Raw genomic sequence first — 24133 nt, forward strand, 5'->3', positions numbered from 1 at the left:
GCCAGTTCTGTCTTGGTTTTCTGCATCTTGACATTCTTTGCCGCCTCTGACTATTTTTCTACAAAGATTGCATAATCCATTGTTTGTTCAAGTGCTGCCTATCATTTATGTATTGATTTCATTGATGTAAAAAGATTTTATATTCCAGAAAGCTATAGTTCATCTGAATGTACCAACCCTTTAATCTCTAGTTAGCATGAATGGTATTTATTTTTTGTAATACATCTGCATTGCAGGATCTCTAGGTGCATAGTTACATCTAATCTCTACCCACTGGAGAGGAAGAAGACATTTAGGTTTTACAAAGGTAATTCTTATGGCCCCTGGAGTGAGGAGGGAAATAGTTAAAATTATTCTGCAGTAAAGTCTCATTGATGGTATAGAGTAGCATTATAACTTAAAAAAGTCTGACCTTTCAGCCATCAAATGTGCCTGTGCAAGCAATCTCTAGATCAAGGGTACAAAACTTAAATCCTAGTGGCTACACATGGGCTTGTTTTTCAGGGTATTTACAGCAAATATGAATGAAATATATTTCTCCTAGGACAAGTAGGATGGTAGTCCTCACACATGGGTGACGACATCGGATGGAGCCCGGCATGGAAAACATGTCAATGTTTCTGGAACTTTGACAAGGCACACTGAGCATGCCCAGCATGCCTATACCAGTGGTTCTCAACAGGTGTGTCAGGGCACCCTGGTGTGTCACGAGGTCCTGGGAGGTGTGTCACAGGGCCACCAGATGGCTGCCTCCTTACCAGTCTGGGTGGAAGTTGGTTGACTACTCTTACATTGGGCTTGATGGGAGGCTCCTCCCGCTTCCTTCTCTTCTAGAGTCTTCCACTAGAAAGTCCTATAGACTGAAATGGAGGATGTTTTCCATGTAGTGTGAGCAAAAGGCCCTGGATCTGTTCTCCTGCCCCACACAAAAACTGCTTTATTACCTTCTACACCTGCCAGAGGCTGGCTTAAAAACTCCATTAGATCTCATCTTGTTGCAATTGGCGTATACCACCAGGGTGTAGATAGTATGCCCAACTCTGTGCAGCCTACAGTTGTACGTTTCATGTGGGTCCTGCTTCAATTGAAACCTTCCCTAAGGCCTTCCACTGTGTCTTGGGACCTCAACGTGATGCTAGCTCAACTGATGAAAGCTCCTTTTGATCCTCTGCACTCCGGTGACCTGAAATACCTGACCTGGAAGGTCATATTTTTGGTGGCAGTCACCTCAGTGTGCAGGGTCAGCGAGCTCCAGGCATTACTGACATCCACCTTACACTAAGTTTTTTCATGACAGGGTGGTCTTGCATATGCACCCTAAGTTCCTGCCTAAGATGGTGACTGATTTCCATCATAACCAGTCAATCGTCCTGTCAACATTCTTTCCCAGGCCCCATTCATACCAAGGCAAATGAGCACTGCACAGTTTACATAGAAACATAGAAATGAGGGCAGAAAAGGACCAAATTTACAGTCTGCCCAGCAAGCTTATGGTAGTAACTGCTGTGCCATACAAGTAATCGTCATACTTTGTTTTCCAGAATATCAAAGTCAGAACCCTTGCTGGTTGCTGTTTGAATCCAATTCCCCATTAACTTTTGCCATTGAAGCAGAGAGCAATGTAGGAGTTGCATCAAAAATATCAGGCTTATTAACAGCCACATCTGCAAGTTACTCCCATGCTTATTTGTTTCCAGACCATAAAATTAAATTTCCTTTTTGGTTGCTATCTGAATCTAATTCCCTTTTTCCCCCTGCATTGAAGCAGAGAGCAAAGATGGAGTTGCATCAACAGTATGAAGGCTTATTGGTTAAGAATAGTAACCGCCACACTAGCAAATCTTTCACTGTTTTTATCTTCATCTCCTCCAGAAGGGCATTTCCTGACATTGGTTCTGAGTCATCCTACCTGGAGTTTCATTTTGTGACCCCCTGTGACCCCTGATTTTAAGACATAAGAAATTGCCATGCTGGGTCAAACCAAGGGTCCATCATGCCCAGCATCCTGTTTCCAACAGAGGCCAAACCAGGCCACAAGAACCTGGCAAGTTCCCAAACACTAAGAAGATCCCATGCTACTGATGCAATTAATAACAGTGGCTATTCCCTAAGTAAGCTTGATTAATAGCCAATAATGGACTTCTCCTCCAAGAACTTATCCACACCTTTTTTGAAACCAGCTACACTAACTACACTAACCACATCCTCTGGCAACAAATTCCAGAGCTTTATTGTACATTGAGTGAAAAAGAATTTTCTCTGATTAGTCTTAAATGTGCTACTTGCTAACTTCATGGAATGCCCCCTAGTCCTTCTATTATTCAAAAGTGTAAATAACCGATTCACATCTACTCTTTCAAGACCTCTCATGATCTTAAAGGCCTCTATCATATCCCCGCTCAGCTGTCTCTTCTCCAAGCTGAACAGCCCTAACCTCTTCAGCCTTTCCTCATAGGGGAGCTGCTCCATCCCCTTTATCATTTTGGTTGCCCTTCTCTGTACCTTCTCCATCGCAACTATATCTTTTTTGAGATGCGGCGACCAGAATTGTACACAGTATTCAAGGTGCGGTCTCACCATGGAGCGATACAGAGGCATTATATCGCTCCATGGTGAGACCGCACCGTTTTATTAACCATTTCCTTCCTAATAATTCCTAACATTTTCTTTGCTTTTTTGACTGCTGCAGCACACTGAGCCAACGATTTTAAAGTATTATCCACTATGATGCCTAGATCTTTTTCCTGGGTGGTAGCTCCTAATATGGAACCTAACATCATGTAACTACAGCAAGGGTTATTTTTCCCTATATGCAACACCTTGCACTTGTCCACATTAAATTTCATCTGCCATTTGGATGCCCAATCTTCCAGTCTTGCAAAGTCCTCCTGCAATGTATCACAATCTGCTTGTGATTTAACTACTCTGAATAATTTTGTATCATCTGCAAATTTGATTGCCTCACTCATCGTATTCCTTTCCAGATCATTTATATATATTTTGAAAAGCACCGGTCCAATACAGATCCCTGAGGCACTCCACTATTTACCCTTTTCCACTGAGAAAATTGACCATTTAATCCTACTCTCTGTTTCCTATCTTTCAACCAGTTTGTAATCCACGAAAGAACATCGCCTCCTATCCCATGACTTTTTAGTTTTCTTAGAAGCCTCTCATGAGGGAGTTTGTCAAACGCCTTCTGAAAATCCAAATACACTACATCTACTGGTTCACCTTTATCCACATGTTTATTAACACCTTCAAAAAAATGAAGCAGATTTGTTAGGCAAGACTTTCCTTGGGTAAATCCATGTTGACTGTGTTCCATTAAATCATGTCTTTCTATATGCTCTACGATTTTGATCTTGAGAATAATTTCCACTATTTTTCCAACGGAAAAGATTTGAGGTTGATTGTGCATCATTAAAATCATTCAGGTATCTGAAGCTCTGTATCATACCTCCCCTGCTCCTCCTCTCCTCCAGGGTATACATATTTAGGTCCTTCAACCTCTCCTCATAAGTCATTTGATGGAGACCCCCACAACCACCATTTTGGTCGCCCTTCTCTGGACTGCCTCCAACCTGTCTCTGTCCCTTTTAAGATAAGGTGTCTAGAACTGAGCATAGTACTCCAGGTGAGGCCTCAACAAGGACTATCACTTCCTTTTTCTTACTAGTTATTCCTCTCTCTATGCAGTTCAGCATTCTTCTGTATTTAGCTATCTCTTTGTGACATTGCTTTGCCGTATTCAGATTGCTAGACACTATCACCCGAAGGTCTCTCCCTCATTCCGTGCACAACAGCCCTTCACCCCCATCACATACATCTCTTTTGGATTACTGCACCCCAGACACATTGTTGGCATTGATTCCCAGCTGCCATATATTTGTCCACTGTTCAAGCTTCCTTAAATCACATCTCATTCTCACTTCTCATTCCGACCGGTCCACTCTGTTGCAGATCTCAATATCCTCTGCAAATAGACAACCTTTACCTTCTTCTATCCCTTCCGCAGTGTTTTTCACAAAGATATTGAAAAGAACCGGTCATAACACCGATCCTTTTGGCACTGTTCTCTCTTCAGAATAGGTTCCATTTACCATTACACACTGTCTTCTATCCATCAACCAGTTTGTAATCCACGCCACCACCTTGGCGCTCACGCCAAGCTTCTCATTTTATTCATAAGCCTCATATGTGGGACTGTATCAAAAGCTTAGCTGAAATGCAAGTAAATCACATCGAGAGGTCTTCCTCGATCCAGTTCTTTAGTCACCCAATCAAAACAATCAATCAGATTTGTCTGACAGGACCTTCTTCTAGTGAATCCATTCTCCCCTGGGTCCTGTAATCCTCCTAAATGTAAATAGTTCATTATCCTTTCCTTCAGTAGAGTCTCCATTAATTTTCCCAAGGTGAGGTTAACCGGCCTGTAGTTTACAGCTTCCTCTCTGCTACCACTCTTGTGATGCAGGACCACCACCACTCTTCTCCAATCACTCAGCACTACCCTGTTTCCAGGGATCTATTGAACAGGCCATGCAGTGGACCCGCCAGCACATCTCTGAGCTTTGTCAGTATTCTGGATGGACCTCATCCGGTCCCATGGCCTTTGACAGCTTTGTTTTCTTAACTCTTCCCATACATTCTCTTCTGTAAACAGTGTCATCTATTCCATCTCCAGTTACGGTCTTGTCAACCAGCAATGGTCCTTTTCCAGGGTCGTCTTTAGTGAACACTGAACTGAAGTATTTGTTTAATATTTCTGCCATTTCTTCAATTCTCTCCACACAATGTTCCTTGTCAACTTTCAATTTTACTATACCACTTCAGGCCTCCCTTCCTTCTCTGATATATCTGAAAAATGTTTTGTCTCCTCTCTTTACCTCTTTGGCAATTCTTTCTTCCGCTTCACTTTTTGCTTTCGTGATTTCTTTCTTCGTCTCCCTCATTTTTAACAGATGTTCTTCCTTGTGTTCTTTAGACTTCTCGAATGCTGTTCTTTTTGCTTTAATTTTTTCTTCCACGTCCTTAGAGAGCCAGATCAGTTTCTTTTTCCTCTTACTCTTCTTTAATTTCCTAACATATAGATTTGTTGCCTTTGAGCTAGCTTCTTTTAATTTGGCCCACCTTTGTTCCTCCTCACCCATTTTCTCCCAGTCTTCCAGTTCTTCCTCCACGTACATCCCCGTTTTGTCAAATTTTGTATTTCTGAAATTCAAAACTCTGGTCTTTGAGTGACATCTCTGTTTCCTATTTCCGATATCGAGCCATATCGTCTGATCACTACTGCTCTGGTAAGCCCGTTCCTGAGATGCTATCCCCATTGGTCAACACTATATCAAGGATCACACTCTCCCTTGTGGATTCCATTACCATTTGTTTGAGCACCTTAAAGGGCATCTACTCTCTCTACTTTCTGTAGATTCCACAGAAGGGATGCTCCAAACCACATCTGGCAGATTAAAATCTCCAGCAAGCAACACTTCTCCCTTATTTCCCAACTTTTGGATGTTCTTGGTCAGGTCTCTGTCCAGTTCATCCATTTAGGTTGGAGGCCTGTAGATCACACCAGTAAAAATGGAAGCACCACATTCTCTTTTTAGGACATTCCCTAATGCTTATTCTTTACCCTACGTCCCTAGCAATTCAGTTGTTTGGATATTGTTTTTAACATGAAGAGCTACTCCTCCCCCTTTTCTGTCCTCTCTGTCCTTCCTTAAGTTATAGCCCAGGATGGATGCATCCCAATCATGACTCAGTGAACCATGTCTCCGTAACAGCAACAATGTCCAATTCTGCCTCTACCATTAGGGCCTGCAGGTCTGGGATTTTATTGCTCAAACTACGAGCATTTGTGGTCATATTTTTCCAGCTGCTCTTCTTAATTGTGGTTTCTTTTTTTTTTTTTTTAAACTGATTGATTTTATTACTTTGTCTTCCCTCTTCCTGTATTTCTTGGGGGTGATATTCCAATTTTACTGGCCACCTCCTGCCACCCCCACTTCGTAGTTTAAATGCCTGAATTTTTCACTTAGCATCCTCTTGAACTGCAAGAGAGCCTTAGCCTTCTATCTGGAGTGGACAGAAGCTCATAGACAGTCCACCCAACTTTTATTTCTTTTGATAGGAATAGGTGGGAGTTGCCATTTCCAAACAGACACTATCCAATTGGCTAGCAGATTGCATCTCCTTCTGTTATGCCCAGGCAGTACTGCAGCTTGGGGGTCATGTCAAGGCTCATTCTGTCAGAGCAGTGGCAACGTTGGCGGTCCAATTGTGAGCAGTTCCTGTGGAGATCTTCAAGGCTGCAATGTGGAGTTCTCTTCACACATTCACATCCCATTACTGTCTCGATAAGGATGGCCAACATGACAGGTTCGGCCATTCTTTCCTTAGGAATCTCTTCAATGATAAAACCTCCCTGCTAGAGCCCATTGTTTTGGTTTAGGCTGTCTCCCTCTCTGTAACTAATGACACTGTGGTTGTGCCTGGTGGTACCTAGTTGGTGTCTGTTGGTCCCCTTTTGTGTTGGGGAGCAGCCTGTAGCTAGGGATTCAGCTATGTGTGAGAACTACCACTCTGCTTGTCCTAGGAGAATAAAAAAAAAAAAATATTCCTGAAGAAGATGTAGGGTGGGAGACTCACTGAGACCTCATAAATGATATGCCCAATATTTAGGCTTGATGCGAGCTTATAGTGGCGTAAGCTTCTCTATAATATAATCATAGGTCTCAATGAGCTAGATTTAGCGGGACGCTTATGGAAACGGCTGCCCCAATGCACTAATAATCTCCAGAGTGCTGAAAAAGTTGTACTTAACTTGCAACTTCAAAATCCGTTGTCATGTAGACAAAAGCTGGTGATGAAGATGGTGAGATGGTAAAGTCCGACTTCTTTCCGACACGACGTGTTTCGGAGGGGAAACCTCCTTCCTCAGGGGGTCGGATACCGCTATGCCCTGCTTCAGTCTCTTGCCGAAAACACTTGACTCTGCTACGGGTGACAAAGGAAAGCACAAGGGAAATAGTGCACATAAAGTTCCACCACAAAAAGTTGCGATAGCAGTATGGATGAGAAGAACACTCACTGTATGCGATGCACTGACTTAAATGCTGTTCTGAACGGCGTCTCTATTACGCTCTATAAGTAGAATGACATACAATGTAAATCACCCCTTTGAAATGATATAAACTATGTGCCATAAGTCCATGTATACTACCTTAACAGGATGCTGAAGTCACTCGCTGTGCTTAGGATGCACTATCGGCAGCGCGCGGTTCAAAAACGCCGACCTTTAAGCGGCTAAAAAAAGCGCCAAAAAGGATGGGAGTATCCTATTATGGGCATTTACGTCACTGTGGGTGCCATTTTGGAACAGGAACTGTCCATATATGGACAATGACGTTGGCGGCGGCCATTTTGAAATTACTGCCGCTGGGGAACACCCATTTCACTGCGGGTGTCATTTTAGAATTGAAACTGTCCATGAATGGGCAATGACGTAAGCGGCGGCCATTTTGAAAAATACTGCTGCTGGGAAACACCCTTATCGCAGTCTACTGTCAAAAAGCTGTCCATGTAGGGATACTGATGTGATCAGAAACCATTTTGAAACAACTTAAATTGCGTTATAAGGGGCAAATTGAGAATGCCAAAAGCAAAACTGTAACTCACAAGAGGACCTGATGCTGAACACGATTTAAATCAGAGTATACCACTCTATCTTCTCATTAAGGCCATATGGTTCAACTGATCGAAGGCGGTAGATCCATTGATGTTCCTTCAGATTTAATTTTGAAAGTCTATCTCCCCCTCTCCAAGATGGTATCACTTGTTCAATGATTAACCACTGTAGTTGTTCAAATTTATGTTGGTGTGCGATGCAATGTGATACTATGGGGGCTTTTGTGTCAAGGTTCTTAATACGGCTCCTATGTTCAATCAAGCGGACTTTAATCTTACGTGTCGTTCTGCCCACATATATCTTATGACAAGGGCAAATGAGTCCGTACACCACAAAATCAGAATTGCAGTGTACTGCGTGTCGCCGTGTGATGTGAACCTGAGTGTTAGGGTCCTGCCATGTAATACCTGTGATGGCTTGGGAGCAAAAGCTGCAATTGCAGTCGGACTTTACCATCTCACCATCTTCATCACCAGCTTTTGTCTACATGACAACGGATTTTGAAGTTGCAAGTTAAGTACAACTTTTTCAGCACTCTGGAGATTATTAGTGCATTGGGGCAGCCGTTTCCATAAGCGTCCCGCTAAATCTAGCTCATTGAGACCTATGATTATATTATAGAGAAGCTTACGCCACTATAAGCTCTCATCAAGCCTAAATATTGGGCATATCATTTATGAGGTCTCAGTGAGTCTCCCACCCTACATCTTCTTCAGGAATATTTTTTTTTATAGTCCTTATCGTTTTGTTTCCTGGCATTTGGGGATTCTTTAATTCTTGTCCTAGGAGAAAGCAGAGTTGCTTATCTGTAACAGGTGTTCTCATAAGAACATAAGATATGCCATACTGGGTCAGACCAAGGGTCCATCAAACCCAGTATCCTGTTTCCAACAGTAGCCAATCCAAGTCACAAGTACCTGCAAGTACCCAAACATTAAATAAATCACAAGCTACTATTGCTTATTAATTAATAGCAGCTTAAGGATACTTAACCAAACCTAGGAACTTATCCAAATCTTTTTTAAACCCAGTTACACTAACTGCTGTAACCACATTCTCTGGCAATGAATTCCAGAGCTTAACTATGTGCTGAATGAAAAAGAATTTTCGATTTGTTTTAAATGAGCTACTTGCTAACTTCATGGCGTGCCCCCTGGTCCTTCTGTTATCTGAGAGAGTAAATAACTGGTTTACATTAACTTTTTCAAGTCCTTTCATGATTTTGTAGACCTGTATCATATCCCCTCTGTCGTCTCTTCTCCAAACTGAACAGCCCTAACTTCTTTAGCCTTTCCTCATAGGGCAGCCGTTCAGTGCCCCTTATCATTTTGGTCACATTTCTCTGTACTTTCTCCATTGCAACTATATCTTTTTTTTTTTTTTTTTAGATGTGGTGACCAGAATTGCAGACAAGTATTCAAGATGCGGTCTCACCATGAAGAGATACAGAGGCATTATGACATCCATCCTTTTATTTACCATTCCCTTCCTAATAATTCCTAACATTCTGTTTGCTTTTTTAATCGACATAGCACATTTAGTCGATGATTTCAATTTATTTCCCACTATGATGCCTAGATCTCTTTCCTGGGTGGTAAATCCTAAGATAGAAGCTAACATTGTGTAACTACAGGCACGGTTATTTTTCCCTATATGTATCACTTTGCACTTGTCAACGTTAAATTTTATCTGCTATTTGGAAGCCCAATCTTCCAGTCTCACAAGATCCTCTTGCAATTCATCACAATCTGCTTGAGGTTTAACTACTACGCATAATTTTGTGTCATCCACAAATTTGATCACCTCACTCATCATACCCCTTTCCAAATCATTTATAAATATATTGAAAAGCACCACTCCAAGAACAGATCCCTGAGGCATTCCACTGTTTACCTTTTTCCACTGTACCAGCTTGCAATCCACAAAAGTACGTCACCTCCTGTCTCATGACTTTTTAGTTTTCTTAGAAGCCTCTCATATGGGACTATGGGATTAGGTAACACTTTTTTCTTATTATCCAATAGTGCCTTCAATTGCTCAGGAGCAAAAAAAAACCATAGGTAACATTATCCATTTTTAGTATACAACAGCATGGGTATCTAAGCATAAATACAGCTCCCATGGATCGAGCTTTCTTGCCTCATGGCAAGGAACCCTCTCCTCCTATCTTGGGTAACTTTGGCCAGATCGGGGAACACTTGTACACCTTACCCATAAACTCCACTCTCATATTTTGAAAATAATTCCTCATAATTAAACTGAGGTCCTGTGAATATATAAAAGACACTAGGAGGGTAGTAGCCCTCTCTATTATCTCAGGCATAGAAGTCTCTAGAAAGACAGTTAAATTTGCCATATCAATTGTAGGTGCCACTTCTTCTTCTCTTGTTTTTACATGAGGTAGAAAATATACTTTGTTGAAAACTGGTATATTTTCAGGTGCAATTTTCAATATCTCAGTCATATATTTCTTTAGGGTTATCCTGGGTTGTTCTCCCAGAACCTTAGGAAAATTAATAAACCTAAGGTTCAAGTTTCTGGTCTTGTTTTCCAATTGTTCCATTTTCCTATTCAGGATAACTCTGTCTTGCACTAAAGCCACCTGGATATCTTGAAACTTCTTAGTTTGTTCCTCCAACTGTTGGATCCTCTGTATTTGATTCGCAGTCCTTGAGTTAAAGTCTTGGGTAACTGTTTCTAGTTGTAAGGAAACACGTTTTTGCTGCAAGGAAACTGTTTGTAATGCTACCCCCATCTGGGCCATCAGTCCCCCATAAGGAGTCCATGGTAACTACCAAGGGTTTGGGAAACATGGTTTTTGCAGCTTCAGACTGCACAACTTCACCAGTTAAGGCATTTAATGAAAACACAGCCTCAGGAATGAGGCTTGTCACCTGCAAATCCGCCAAGTTTTCCCCTTCCAGGCCTTGTTCATTTCTCCCACTTCCCACGGTGGCACCCACAGCTGCATCATCTAATCCCATCAGGGCGCTTCTGCACTCACCGGGCTTGAGAAATTCTGGGGAATCGGCACTGGAGGCATCCGAGAGTCCGGGGGGCTTAAGCTGGTCTCTCCAAGATCGTTCACGGCTCCTCCCACGAGCATTTCAGCGGAGAACTGCTCCCCCGCTGTCCTGGAGGGAGAGAAGGGGCTGCGGGGTACACCCTTACTCTCCCTTTTCGCTTCAGAGGCATTTTGCAAGAAGAAGAGGTAAAAATCAGTAGAAACAAGCGATACAGGACAGCATTCAGAGCAGTGCTGCTACTCCTCTGCCATCTTGGCTCCGCCCCCCCCCCACCCCCCCCCATCAAACCATTCTATCTAAATGTTTTGTGATTTTATTCTTTATAACAGTTTCCATGATTTTTCCTGGCACTGATGTCAGGCTCACTGGTCTGTGGTTTCCTAGATCACCCCTAGATTCCTTTTTAAATATTGGGGTTACATTGGCCATCTTCCAATCTTCAGGTACAACGGATGATTTTAATGCTAGGTTACAAATTAATTCAAATAGGTCTGAAATTTCATTTTTTAGTTCTTTCAGAACCGTGGAGTGTATACCATCAGATCCAGGTGATTTACTACTCTTCATTTTGTCGATCAGGTCTACCACATCTTCCAGGTTCACCGTTATTTGGTTCAGTTCATCTGAATCATCAGCCATGAAAACCTTCTCCGGAACGGGTATCCTGCGATACCCCAACATCCTGCGATGGCTTTATTTACCCTAAGTGCTCTTTTAACCCCTCATTCATCTAATGGTCCAACTGACTCCCTCACAGGATTTCTGCTTCAGATATATTTTAAGAAGTTTTTATTGTGAGTTTCTGCCTCTACTGCCAACTTCTTTTCAAATTCTCTCTTAGCCTGTCTTATCAATGTCTTATATTTAACGTGCCACTGCTTATGCTTTATCCTATTTTCTTCTTATGGATCATTCTTCCAATTTTTGAATGAAAATCTTTTTGGCTAAAATAGCCTCTTTCACCTCATCTTTTAACCATGCCAGTAATTATTTTCCCTTCCTTCCACTTTTCTTAATTCATGGAAAACATCTGGACTGTGTTTCTACTATGGGTGATTTTCTTTTTCTTTTTCTTTTTTTTTTAACTATTTTTCTCATCTTATCAAAGTTTCCTTTTTGAAAGTTTAGCGCTGGAGCCATGAATTTACTTACTGTCCCCCCTTCCTGTCAGTAATTCAAATGTGATCATATTATGATCACTATTGCCAAGCGGCCCCACCACCGTTACCTCTCTCACCAAATCCTGCATTCCACTGAGAATTAGATCTAAAATTGTTCCCTGTCTCATCTGTTCCTGAACTAGTTGCTCCATAAAACTGTTATTTATTCCTTTCAGGAACTTTATCTCTCTAGCATGTCCTGATGGTTCACTTACCCAGTCAATATTGGGGTAGTTGAAATCTCCCATTATTACTGCCAATTTGGTTAGCTTCCCTAATTTCTCTTAGCATTTCACTGTCCTTCTTACCATCTTGACCAGGTGGACGGTAGTATACACCAATCACTATACTCTTCCCCAACACACAAGGGATTTCTACCCATAAAGATTCAATTGTGCATTTAGTCTCATGCAGAATCTTTATCCTGTTTGACTCTATGCCATCTTGGACAAAAAGCGCCACCAAGATGCTCCTCTCCTGGTATAGCACTAGCCCATTGGTTGTCCTCTCTCCACCAAGTCTCTGAGATGCCAATTAAGTCTGTCATCATTCACTGCTATACATTGTAATTCTCCCATCTTACTTCTTAGACTTCTGGCATTAGCATCCAAACATTTCAAGGTGTGTGTTTTGTTTGTATTTACATTATGCTTTTAAGTTGTCAGGGATAAATTGGAATCTCTTAGCTCAGGGGAGTTTTTAATTATAGGCACTTGAACTACTTTTGTTGTTATTGGAACCTCTCTGTTGGGATGCCCTAACTCTAATGCTTCATTAGTATCCTTTGAAGATACCTCCCTCCAAACCATGCGCTGCTGAGCAATTGACAGCTTTCCCCTTTGTTCTAGTTTAAAAGCTGCTCTATCTCCTTTTTAAAGGTTAGTGCCAGCAGCCGGCTTCCACCCTAGTTAAGATGGAGCCCATCCCTTCGGAAAAGACTTCCCCAAAAGGTTCCCCAGTTCCTAACAAAACTGAATCCCTCTTCCTTGCACCATCGTCTCATCCATGCATTGAGACTCCGGAGCTCTGCCTGCCTCTGGTGACCTGCGCATGGAACAGGGAGCATTTCAGAGAATACTTCCATGGGAGTTCTGGATTTCAGCTTTCTACCTAACAGGTCGATACAGTTATGCCGCGTTAGAGTGCGGCAGTGCAGGGCGCACCCTCGTTCCCCGCACGCACAGTTCTCTTCACATATCGCTCGATACTCTATTCAAATTGCTTGCAAATGCAAGCCGCGTCTGCGAAGCGTTAGGCGAAGTGTTAGGCCCGCGCAACCCATTTTACTGTATAGGCGCTTAATACAGCGCCTATACAGTATCCTGGGTGCGCTGCTACCTGTCATTTCAAATGTCATTTCAACTGACATTTGAAATGACAGGTACCAGAAAGTGGATGGTTTCCCCCCTCCCGAAGCAAGGCGGGAGGGGGGAAACCATCAAAACTAAAACAACCAAACTAAAACAAAAGTTGTTATATAGATGTCATATATATATACCTAGATGTTATCAACCTAATAAACGAAGGTTGACCGACGTGCCACAAATGCGCAGTAGAGAGCAGCTCTACCGCGCATGCGAGCACGTCGGTCACAGTGTGCCTCTTAAAAATAAAAATGGCGCTGTAGGAGCGGCAGGAGCGGCGGCCCGAAGACCCGGAGCGGCGGGAGCGGCGGCGGCGGCACCGGCCCGAAGACCCGGAGCGGCGGGAGCGGCGGCGGCACCGGCCCGAAGACCCGGAGTGACGGCCCGAAGACCCGGGTCTTCGGGCCGCCGCTCCTGCCGCTCCGGGTCTTCGGGCCGCCGCCGCCACTCCGGGTCTTCGGGCCGCCGCTCCCGGTCTTTGGCGGAGATCGACTGAGGGGAGGAGGGAGGGGGGAGAGAGGAGTGACTGAGGGGAGGAGGGAGGAGGGAGAGAAGAGTGACTCGGGAGGGGGGAGAGAGGAGTGACTCAGGGGGAGGAGGGAGGGAGGAGTGACTCAGGGGGGAGGAGGGAGGGAGGAGTGACTGAGGGAGGGAGGAGTGACTGAGGGGAAGAGGGAGGGGGGGAGGGAGGAGTGACTCAGGGGAGGGGGGGAGAGACGAGTGACTCAGGGGAGGAGGGGGGGGGAGAGAGGAGTAACTGGGGGGAGGGGGGAGTGACTGAGGGGAGTGACTGGGGGAGGGGGAGATGGGAGTGACTGAGGGAGGGGGGAGGGGGGGAGAGAGAGGAGTGACTGAGGGGAGAGAGTGGGGGAGGTGGGAGGGAGCATGAGGGGGAAGGAAATGATCCCAAAAAAAAATGTTAATGTAGCCCGTTTTAACGGGCTTAACGGCTTGTGTATATATATATATATAAATACCTAGATGTCACTTTCCGAATCCCCCATCTCCACGCGCGTTTATCCAGGCGGCGGCGGGGGCTGGCGGGCGGGTGGGCGTGTGTTCTTCCAGGCGGAGAGAGCCGGCGGCGAAAGCAGCCTCCAGCAGCCCCCGCCGGCAGTGAATGAATGCACGCCTGTTTATGCCCGTGCAATTTCGGTGCTCAAGGCGTGACATCACGACGCTTGACGTCACGGCATGTGACTGCCTTGAGCGCCGAAATTGCACGGTCGTAAACAGGCGTGCATTCATTCACTGCCGGCGGGGGCTGCTGGAGGCCGCTTTCGCCGTCGGCTCCCTCCGCCTGGATGAACAGATGCCCACCCGCCCGCCGCCGCCGCCTGGATAAACGCGCGCCCACCCGCCCGCCACCTCCCGCCGCCTGGATGGACGGACACCCACCCGCCCGCCGGCTCCTGCCGCCGCCTCGATGACCGCACACCCGCCCACCCGTGTGGAGATGGGGGATTCGGAAAGTGCCATCTAGGTATATGTGTGTGTGTGTATGTATATATGTATATATATATATATATATATATATATATATATATATATATATATATATATATAAAACAACTTTAGCATTTTATGAGAACTGTAATTTTTTTTGTAAGCCGCTGTCAGCTCCCATACGGAACATGCGGGATGAAATAATTTTTTTAAGCAAATAACTAATGCAATCGGAGTTCCGTTGCAGCATCGTTCATGCAAAAGAAGGGCTGAATGCAGTTTGAAAGTGGGTTAGTATATATGGAAGTCGTCCATGGTGCAGGACTAACACCAGGTAGAGGGTAGGCGGTAAACTAACAGGCTAAGGACGCGGCAAAATAGCGGGTTACAAAGGAGATAATCGGAGCACGCGTCACAGTATCGGAGGGAATAGCTAATTCCTTCATTAAATAGCTAATTCGTTCATTTACATATGATGTACATGCTGGGTGCGGAAAGGGTTATGCGTCGGTTTCAAGAAGCGCTAAGGACGCGTGAAACTGGAGACTGTATCGCATGATTGCTTTACGCGTCCCAATTGCGCGCCCACAGCGAGTTGCAGACGAGGAATCTCCAACCGCACTTTACAGTATAGACCTGTAAGAGCCTAAATTTGGCTTCCAGAACCTCCCTCCCACACTTTCCTATGTTGTTGGTGTTCACATTTACTATGACAGCCGGTTCCTCCCCAGCATTGTCTAAAATCCTATTTAGGTGACTCGTCAGGTCCATCAGCTGCGAACCAGGTAGGCATGTTACTAGGTGATCCTCACTCCCACCAGTCACCCAGCTGTCTACATTCCTAATAATCAAATCACCAACTATGACGGCCGACCTAACCCTTTCCTCCTGGGCAGCAACCTTAGGAGGGACATCCTCGTGCGAGAGGGCAATGCATCATCTGGAGAGCAGGTCCTTGCTACAGGATCATTTCCTACTGCACCAGGTTGATGCTGTCCAATCATGAGATCTTCCTCCTCCAAGGGCTGCCAGTCTGGAGTTAGGATTTGACTACTATGTCTCTGAAGGTCTCATCTACATACCTCTCTGCCTGCCTCAGCTCCTCCTCTGCCATTCTAGCTTCCAGAGATCAGACTTCTTCTCTGAGAGACAGGAACTCTTTGCATTGGATGCACATGTACAACTTCTCACCGGCGGTTAAAAAAATCATACATGTGACACTCGATGCAAAAGACTGGGAGGCCCCCTTCTTGCTTCTGGACTACTGCCTTCATTTTAAATTTGTTCAGTTCCTAGTTAAGTTTTAGATTGCTATGGGAGTAGGGATGCGTACAATTAGAGTCCTTAAAATGTATTGGTGTATTCACTATATATCTGATATAGACCTACAAGGGAATGATCAAACTCTTGATAAGATGTGGGGAATTTCTGAAAGTTAAAAAGCTTATTTTTTAATTTTTAATTTTATTATTTATTTATTTATGTATGTATTTATAAAGTGAAAGACACACCTGCCTATAAATTATAGTATGAGCAGTGGGAGGGTTGGGAAATACAAACACACAAACTTCTGTTTATTGCCTGCCTTTCTGACTACCTATTTAAAACAAAACACAAAAATACACTTAATATACCCCAACAGTTTACTTCTCCCCAATACTTTTCAGTTCCCCAAGCAGTACTTACTGATTCTTTTCAGCCACCAGCAAGGTGATTCTCTCCTCTCGGTGCTCCCACTGGACAGCAGGATGTTAGTCCTCACGAAACCTGCCCGCCATCCTATGGAGTCTGGTTTCTCCTTATATTTTTTCATTTATTATAATTCTATGTTATAAGACTGAAGAGTGGGACCCCACTTGGATGCATGGTATAGGGCATGCTGGGCATGCTCAGTGTGCTTAATCACAGAAATTGTAACATAAATTTTCCGTGCTGATGATGTCACCCACAGGTGAGGACTAACATCCTGCTGCCCCAGGTGAACACCTGTTACAGGTAAGGAACTCTGCTTTACATGAAGGTGATCTAAGAATACGGTTGATTTGGATATTTGGTTTACCCTAAATACTAAACCTGTTCACAGCCCTCAAGAACCAAAGTTGTACACCACTGCTTTACAAAATAAGGACTCCGGAGTGGGAAGAAGAGATTCTAATAAGGATGTAGTGTGTGCCTAACTTGGACCCTCTTTCATCCTCAAGTCTGCAAAAACTGAATTTGCCCGGAGGGACCCACAAAGGCAGTGGTTAAAGTTGGGCTGACTGTGATAAAGCTAATGGTGGCGTAAGGAGAGGGAAAACCTAGGATAGCATGATATACCGTACATCATGTGGCAGGGTTAAAGTGAAAGCATTCTGACACGGTTCCATTCTGCCTTGCTTGAATGAGATGCTGATGTTCCTACTGAAATTGCTTTGTCTTTTTCCAGTGCCCTCTTTCTAGATATTTATTTGTATTGTTAGTATTTTAATTCCTTTTTTCCACTCTTTTCAGTACCAAACTCCAATTCCAGGAAATTTAGCAAATTAGCAGCTAATAATACTTTTGAATGGCACAGTGCTGTATATTACATATCTGTGCATTATGCTACGACCTGTACCTCCTATCTGTCTGTCATGTTGTACAAATAGCTCCCAACAGTCAGCATTCTGGGATTTGTAGTCCTTTCTTTTGGTGGGACAAAGCAGGATAGCATTCTGGCTCTGTGTCCCTGAAGGATTGAAGTTTGAGATTTATTCTTACTCCCTAGCTTTTATATAAATCCTGGATGCAGTAAATGTATGGCCAATTTTGGATATAATGTCATTAATAGTGGTAATATACTTGACAGTATAGAAAGAATGTATATCTTCTTTGCTACACCATTGTTTATAAATTCATTATTGATAAGGAACTATACTATACTCATTTAAGATCATATAGTACAAAAAGTATATGGATAACTCTTGACTGATTAGATTAGCAACTGAAATATGTGCTTTTTATCTAAACACATTATAGCTTTGTCGGTTCATGTGATATCTCCTGCAGTTTGCTTTGTGAATTTTTCCCCCCCATTTTGGAGTTGGATGGCATTGAAACAAGCCCTGATACTAATAAAAAAAAAAAAAATGAAATTGACAACCTTATTTATTTTAGTGGCTGCAGGATGTAAATTAGAATTTTGAAAAGAATTATGCCTGAATTGTTCTGTTCAGTATAACCAAGTGCAAACACATAAACACTGAATTGATTTGAAAAGTCAATGCCTCAAGAAAAAGAATGATCAAACTGGAAAATGGTGAATATGAATAGACATTCAAAGGAGACATTAAGAAGCTCTGGGAAGTCGCAAGAAAGACTGTTAATCTTCTTTATTGTCCATGGCAAGAACAGTAAAAAAAAAGCCCACAATGAAATCAAGGAGAATGTCACAGCGTGTGAGCCTTTTGGCTATGGTGTGATTGACACAGCCTCACAGGCGAACCTGCTAGGCCTTCAGCGACAGCTGGCAAACCCACTTGGGTAGGGACAAGGTCAAGCTCTACCTATATGAGCCCCATTTCCCGAAGGTTGAGCCCTTGGTTTCTGAGGCTGGCAGGACTCAGATAAGAGTCCCGGTGAGAGGGCAGGCAAGTCAGGAAGCAAGCCAAGGTCATAGCAGGTGGCAGACAGAAATGACAAGGTCCAGGCACGGGTTCAAGAAGGTAGAGATCAGACAACATCAAGGTCCAGGTGATGGTCAGGGCAGCGGGCAATCAGACAGCATTGAGGTCCAAGCAAAGGTCAAAGCAAAAGAGGTCAGTCTGAAGAGCAGTAGGGAACTGAGACAAGGCAAAGACAGGGCAAAGCGGCTGGACGAGGCAGGAAAAAATATCAACACACACTGTATGGCAAAGCAGGAGACTTGTTGCTGAAGTGCTGGGTGGTAGAACTGAATTCCTTTACATACCAGAGCTGTGATGAGATCATTAGTCAGAGCCCACAGGAAATCCTGGCTGCATGGACTATAAAAGGTCTACAGGAAGTGCAGTTTGTTTCAATCAGGTCCTAGGATGCAGCCCGCTACAGGAAGCTATGCTGGGAGTGTCTGGAGGTAAGGGTCATTACAGAAAAGAGAAGGTATCACCGTGGAAGTCATTTTCATTGCCAAAAATATAAATGAGATAAAAACCAGGAAGCTACAACTGATGTGTGAGATATTTCAGCAGTATGCCAGTGTTTTATCCTTTATTTTCACCTTTATAAAAACAAACCGGAAATCGATCCAAGGTGGCTAACAGCAACAAACACAAGAAGAAGGATTGATGTAAAATGGACTTTATTGAAGCTTGCCCGACTCTGGCCGAGTTTCGCTCAAAGAGCTGCCTCAGGGGCTTAAAAGCCACTTGGATTGGCTTTAGATCAACTTAGGGCTCACATGTAGCAAAACTCAAAGAAGTGTTACTCAGCACCAGATGACTCCTGGGTCTCGTTTTCAAATCAAGGCACTCTTTTAACTGCTTACAGAGTGATGAAATTGCATTCCACACGCTGCTCAGCAATGATAACGCAAGTCGGCAAGCTTCAATAAAGTCCATTTTTACATCGATCCTTCTTCCTTGTGTTTGTTGCTGTTTTTTCACCTTTTAATGCAAACTATATAAAGAAAAAAGAAAACCTTACTAAAAAATTGTTGGATATAGATGAAAAAGCAATAATATGGTATATATCAGTTACATTTTGTATTTCTATATGCATAATACTGTTCTGCATGTTAAGCCGTTTAAAAATATATTGTAACAGTATATGTAGGCAGATACAATCTGCTTGGGGACTTCCTACCCACCCTGCTCAAGAAAAGAGTATCTCTAAGCTCTCTGCTTACAAGCTTGATTACCTACACTCCTCTAGCTCTTTTTATCAAACTTTCTTATCCTTACCACTCATTTTACTAAGGATATTTCCCAGCTGTCCTCCGTATAAACCTGACTACCTGCTAGAGATCATTCCTTCTCTTGTTCTTGACAGGGAACCATAGCCAATTCAGCCTGTTGCTCGTCTTAGGAGATTTGCTATCTCCCACTGATTTTATTTGAGAATGTGCCAAAGTCCTACCACTACTGTATGTTGGTTGACCTGACCTTGACTTAGGAGCTTAACACAGCTGTTCTCTGCATAATCTGCCTGAAATAATCCTCCACATGCTAGATTCCCGTATGTCTCCTACATGCTGATGTTCTGACATTGTAATCCCTCCATTCCCCATCAAAGGATAGAATGGAAAACCTATGTAGATTGTGCGGTCCTGAAAGGCAGTTCTCACCTACCACTAGCAGAGGTCTTTGTGGGCTTCTGGGGCTATCTGGCCAGTTCTCTCAGCTCCATGTCATGTTTTGCTGGTACAAACATGACAAGTGCAGTAAATATTTCATAGTCCATGTAATCTTCAAAGAAAATTTTATTAATTCAATGATGGCAACTCCACTGTTTCAATATATAATTCTTTCAAAGGGTCCCCCGACACGGACCCCGTGTTTTGCCAAAGGCTGCGTCAGGAGGGCAATAGTTTTAACAATAATCTGTAAATACAAACACATGAATTAGCAATGGACTATGTGAAGAGGGCAAAATAACCAACACACTATTGTGATAATGAAATAAAATAAATCATACATACCGTTGTAATCAATAATACTTCACAGAGAGCGCGTAAGTGTACGGGTACTGGAGTTTTAAACAATACTCAAAAAAAAAAAGGCATGAAAAAACTGAGCCAATTGGCGTTACAGAGACAAAGAGCCAATCAGGTTACAGATAGACTGGGACCAATCAGAACCAAGTGAAAAAGCTCCATTCTAATTCTTTGTTTAAACCATTTGGTGTAACAGTATCTAGAGTATATATCCATTTCTGTTCTTTTCGAATTAAATACTCCAAATAGTTTCCTCTCAAGTGGGGGGTGACCACCTCAAGTACAAAGAAATTTAAATCTGAGAGAGAATGCGAGGACTGAATCCAATGATCGACCAATGGAGCGTTTTCACGGAGGTTCCTAATGTTGGATCGGTGCTCTATGATCCTCATTTTGATCATTCTAGTTGTCTTTCCCACACAGAGTTTTGGACACGGGCATCTAATCACATAGACCACCCCCGAAGAGTTACAATCTGAGACCCCATATAGCACGAAAGTTTTCTTTGACGTCAGATGTGTGAAAGAAGACATAGTATCTGTAAAGGGACACACTGAGCAGTGACCGCAAGGCTTATGTTCATCCCTACTCGAAGGTTTTGCATTGATGGTGTGGAGATCCGGATGTGTTAGCATGTCTCGAAGGTTTTTGCCCCATCGATACATAAACTGTAATGAGCTTTGAAAAACATTGTTAAGGGAAAGTGAAATCCAATGTTTACGAATGTTAGTAACAGACTTACTAAGAGTAGAAAAAGGTAATATACAATTAACCATAGCATCCAGAGCTCATCTAAATGCTTTTTTCAATATCCTGTTTGGGTACCCCCTCTTGCTAAACCGAGCAGTCATCTCCTTAGCTTTGGATATAAATTCAATCTTCGAGGAGCACAACCGTCGCAGTCTTAGAAACTGACCCATGAGTATGTTATTCTTAAGGACCCTCAGATGACAACTGTCAAAGGTTATTCCGATCAGTCTCTTTCCGAAAGATCATAGTAGAGAAGCGTGTATTGTTGGAAACAGGATGCTGGGCTTGATGGACCCTTGGTCTGACCCAGTATGGCATTTTCTTATGTTCTTATGTTCTTAAAATATCCAAATATCCAAAAATGAAATCTGAGATAAGTGAATGTTGTAGTAAAATTGTAAATTGCTATTGCATTTGTTCAACCAGTCAAGAAACACAAAAAAACTGTATATCGGTACCAAGCCGGATTAGGAAAACATTGTCAATGTTTCTGAGCCACAAATTTATAAATACAAACCAATTTGAGGAACAGATAAAAGTTTCTTCGAAATCTGTCACGTACAGGCACGCCAGGCTAGGGGCCCGGCACACGTAACCTTTTTAAAAACCGGCCCAAAGCTTTTATTCTCTCTTCTCTCCTTTCTTTTCTCTCTCTTAATGTTCTGTGCTGGAACTTGCATAACATCTCACTGTTTTGTTTTGATTTTTTAATAGGTGACACAAGAAGAACAGGCAGCTAACCACACGGTGATGATCCAGGAGGCTTTGCAGCAGGCTTCCGTGGAGCTGGGTGAACAGCATCACCTAGTGGTCTCATCTGATGAAGTAGAGGGAATAGAGACTGTCACAGTCTACACTCAAGGAGAAGAGGCCTCTGAATTTATAGTATACGTGCAAGAAGCCGTGCAGCCGGTGGAAGAACAGACAGTGGCACAATCTGTGCAAGAAATCTGAAAATTGACGCTCGTGGGATAAGTTCCTGGTATAGCTCGGACAAAGCTAGAATATTTTTCTAAATTCAGAAAATACCCATTTTTATACTTTTAGTAAGCAACATTCTGGAGCTTTCAAACGTGTTGCACAGTACTTCATACTCTGCTTTGCCACAGAAAGGTAGTCTGTTGATGTAAACTCTGTGTTTCCAGAATGTTTAAAGCCTTGCTGCATCCTGCTGTCTGAGCGGAGGCTAGTTAGATGAATCCAGCACAGGAACCAAATTCAAAAGAAACTCCAGCTTTTTCAACCAAGCCCCCTTCTTTGATTTGATTCTCTGACTTGCACCATTCTGCACCTCACAACATTTAAGAAGCAACTGTGATAAGGATACTGTTGACCCTTAACAGTGACAAGGCTACATTTCATGTTTGTTTGGGAAGACGTTTTTTAATACAATGAGTATGGAGTATCATCCAGATTCTTTATCAAGTATGATCTGAGGCATCATGAACTGTCGAAGTAAAAAAAAGAAAATGCATTACCTGTACATTTTTGAGCTGGATAAAAAAAAAATACAGTATATATTTTTAATTTCACATCTTAGCATTTCCAGCTTTAAAAATATTACTGGCCCACAAAAAGAAAATGAAGTTGTACAGTGCTTGTACATGCCTGTTTCCTTATAAGGTTGGTAAGCTCTGAGCTGCATTAGAGGAACAAAAGCAAAAAGCCTTCCTAAGAGAAAAATTCAACTGTAATAATCTTGTATTGGATGCAACAAAAATTGAATCTTTCTGCTCAATAAGACTGGAAAGACTGGACAGAAAGATATCCCAGCACAGTGCTAGTTTCCTGCTCTGCTTTTTTCTGTTTGAATGTTCATTTATTAAAATACAGCGTTTTCAGTGTGATAAGGCCCACTCTTAAATTAAAATAAACGTATTTTTGTTATTCTATTAGAGAATAATGCCAAAGCACGGTGGCACACTTATTTTAATAATAAATGCACAGGATAGTGATCAACACTGTCACCTAAGATTTCATCACATTATTTACTCAATAAAACTAATAGAGGGAAATGCCACCTCTGCCTAGAAGGGTATTGGTGTTACATGTAAGTGTCAATGGTAAGGAATAAGGTTGCCTTTTCATTCTCAGGATTTTCAATTAGGACATTGAGGTTTCCATGACTGTCCTCAATTGACCATTAGTATTTTGCAGTGTTTATGAGCTAAGCCAATCAAAACCCTAGGATTAGTATACTATATGGAAAAGTGTGATAAACTGTTCCTCGAAGTTCTTGTTTCTTCTTCCTTATGCTAATCTTTGAGTTCTGGCTGGGGGAGGTGATCAGTCTTCAGTAGCAATGTGAGGTAATGAAAAGTTGCTGAGTGTGATATATTACAAAGTACTATGTAGTTCTAATTAATGGATTTAATCTAGTGATGATATATATATGTTACTTTGTTATGTCACACTGTTTCCCCAGCAACTCTTACATTAACCTGTATGCAGGTTTATTTTGAAAATAACATTCAGCTACTCTATACCATACATATGGAATGCATGCTAAGGACTGCACCAATAATAAAATTGTAATTGCTGTCAAAGAGCAATCCATGCTATATAAGGAACCTATGAAATGTTCTGTTCATAAAACTGTTCCTATTGGGGCATGTCATAAACCGAGTCGCTACTAAAATTTTCAACATAGTTTATACATTTCACTTTTTTTATAACAATAAATTGACTCTGAAAGTTTACAGATTGTGAAAGTGAAATTTTAAAAAGCTGTTTCTCACTGAGTTTTCATGTTAAATTTCAGCTTGTTTTTTTTTATAGGCTAGAAATGATAGTTTGAAAGTAAGAAGTTGCAGGCTTAACTTCCTTTATAAAGATTCCTGACATGACAAATTCTTGCCCTCCAGATGGGATAAAGATGCTATATTCCTCTTATCGGTCTAAAAGAATTTCCTATGACAAGGGTGGCCGACTTCAGTCCTCGAGAGCCACAAACAGGCCAGGTTTTCAGGATATCCACAATGAATATGCATGAGGCAGATTTGCATACAATGGAGGCAGCGCATGCAAATCTATCTCATACATAT

General features: G+C 42.5%; 1 protein-coding gene across 1 annotated transcript in view; it reads left to right on the forward strand.

Moving 5' to 3' along the window:
• The window catches only part of LOC115081960 (zinc finger protein ZFAT-like), a 276750-nt gene extending 252962 nt beyond the window's left edge, over window positions 1-23788 (forward strand). Inside the window, 1 exon segment of the mRNA XM_029586200.1 lies at window positions 21804-23788. Within this exon segment, the coding sequence (XP_029442060.1) occupies window positions 21804-22043 (240 nt within the window). The 3' untranslated portion in view covers window positions 22044-23788.
• The last annotated feature ends 345 nt before the right edge of the window (window positions 23789-24133 follow it).

Source organism: Rhinatrema bivittatum, unplaced genomic scaffold, assembly GCF_901001135.1.
Source record: "Rhinatrema bivittatum unplaced genomic scaffold, aRhiBiv1.1, whole genome shotgun sequence".
Taxonomy (NCBI): Eukaryota; Metazoa; Chordata; class Amphibia; order Gymnophiona; family Rhinatrematidae; genus Rhinatrema; species Rhinatrema bivittatum.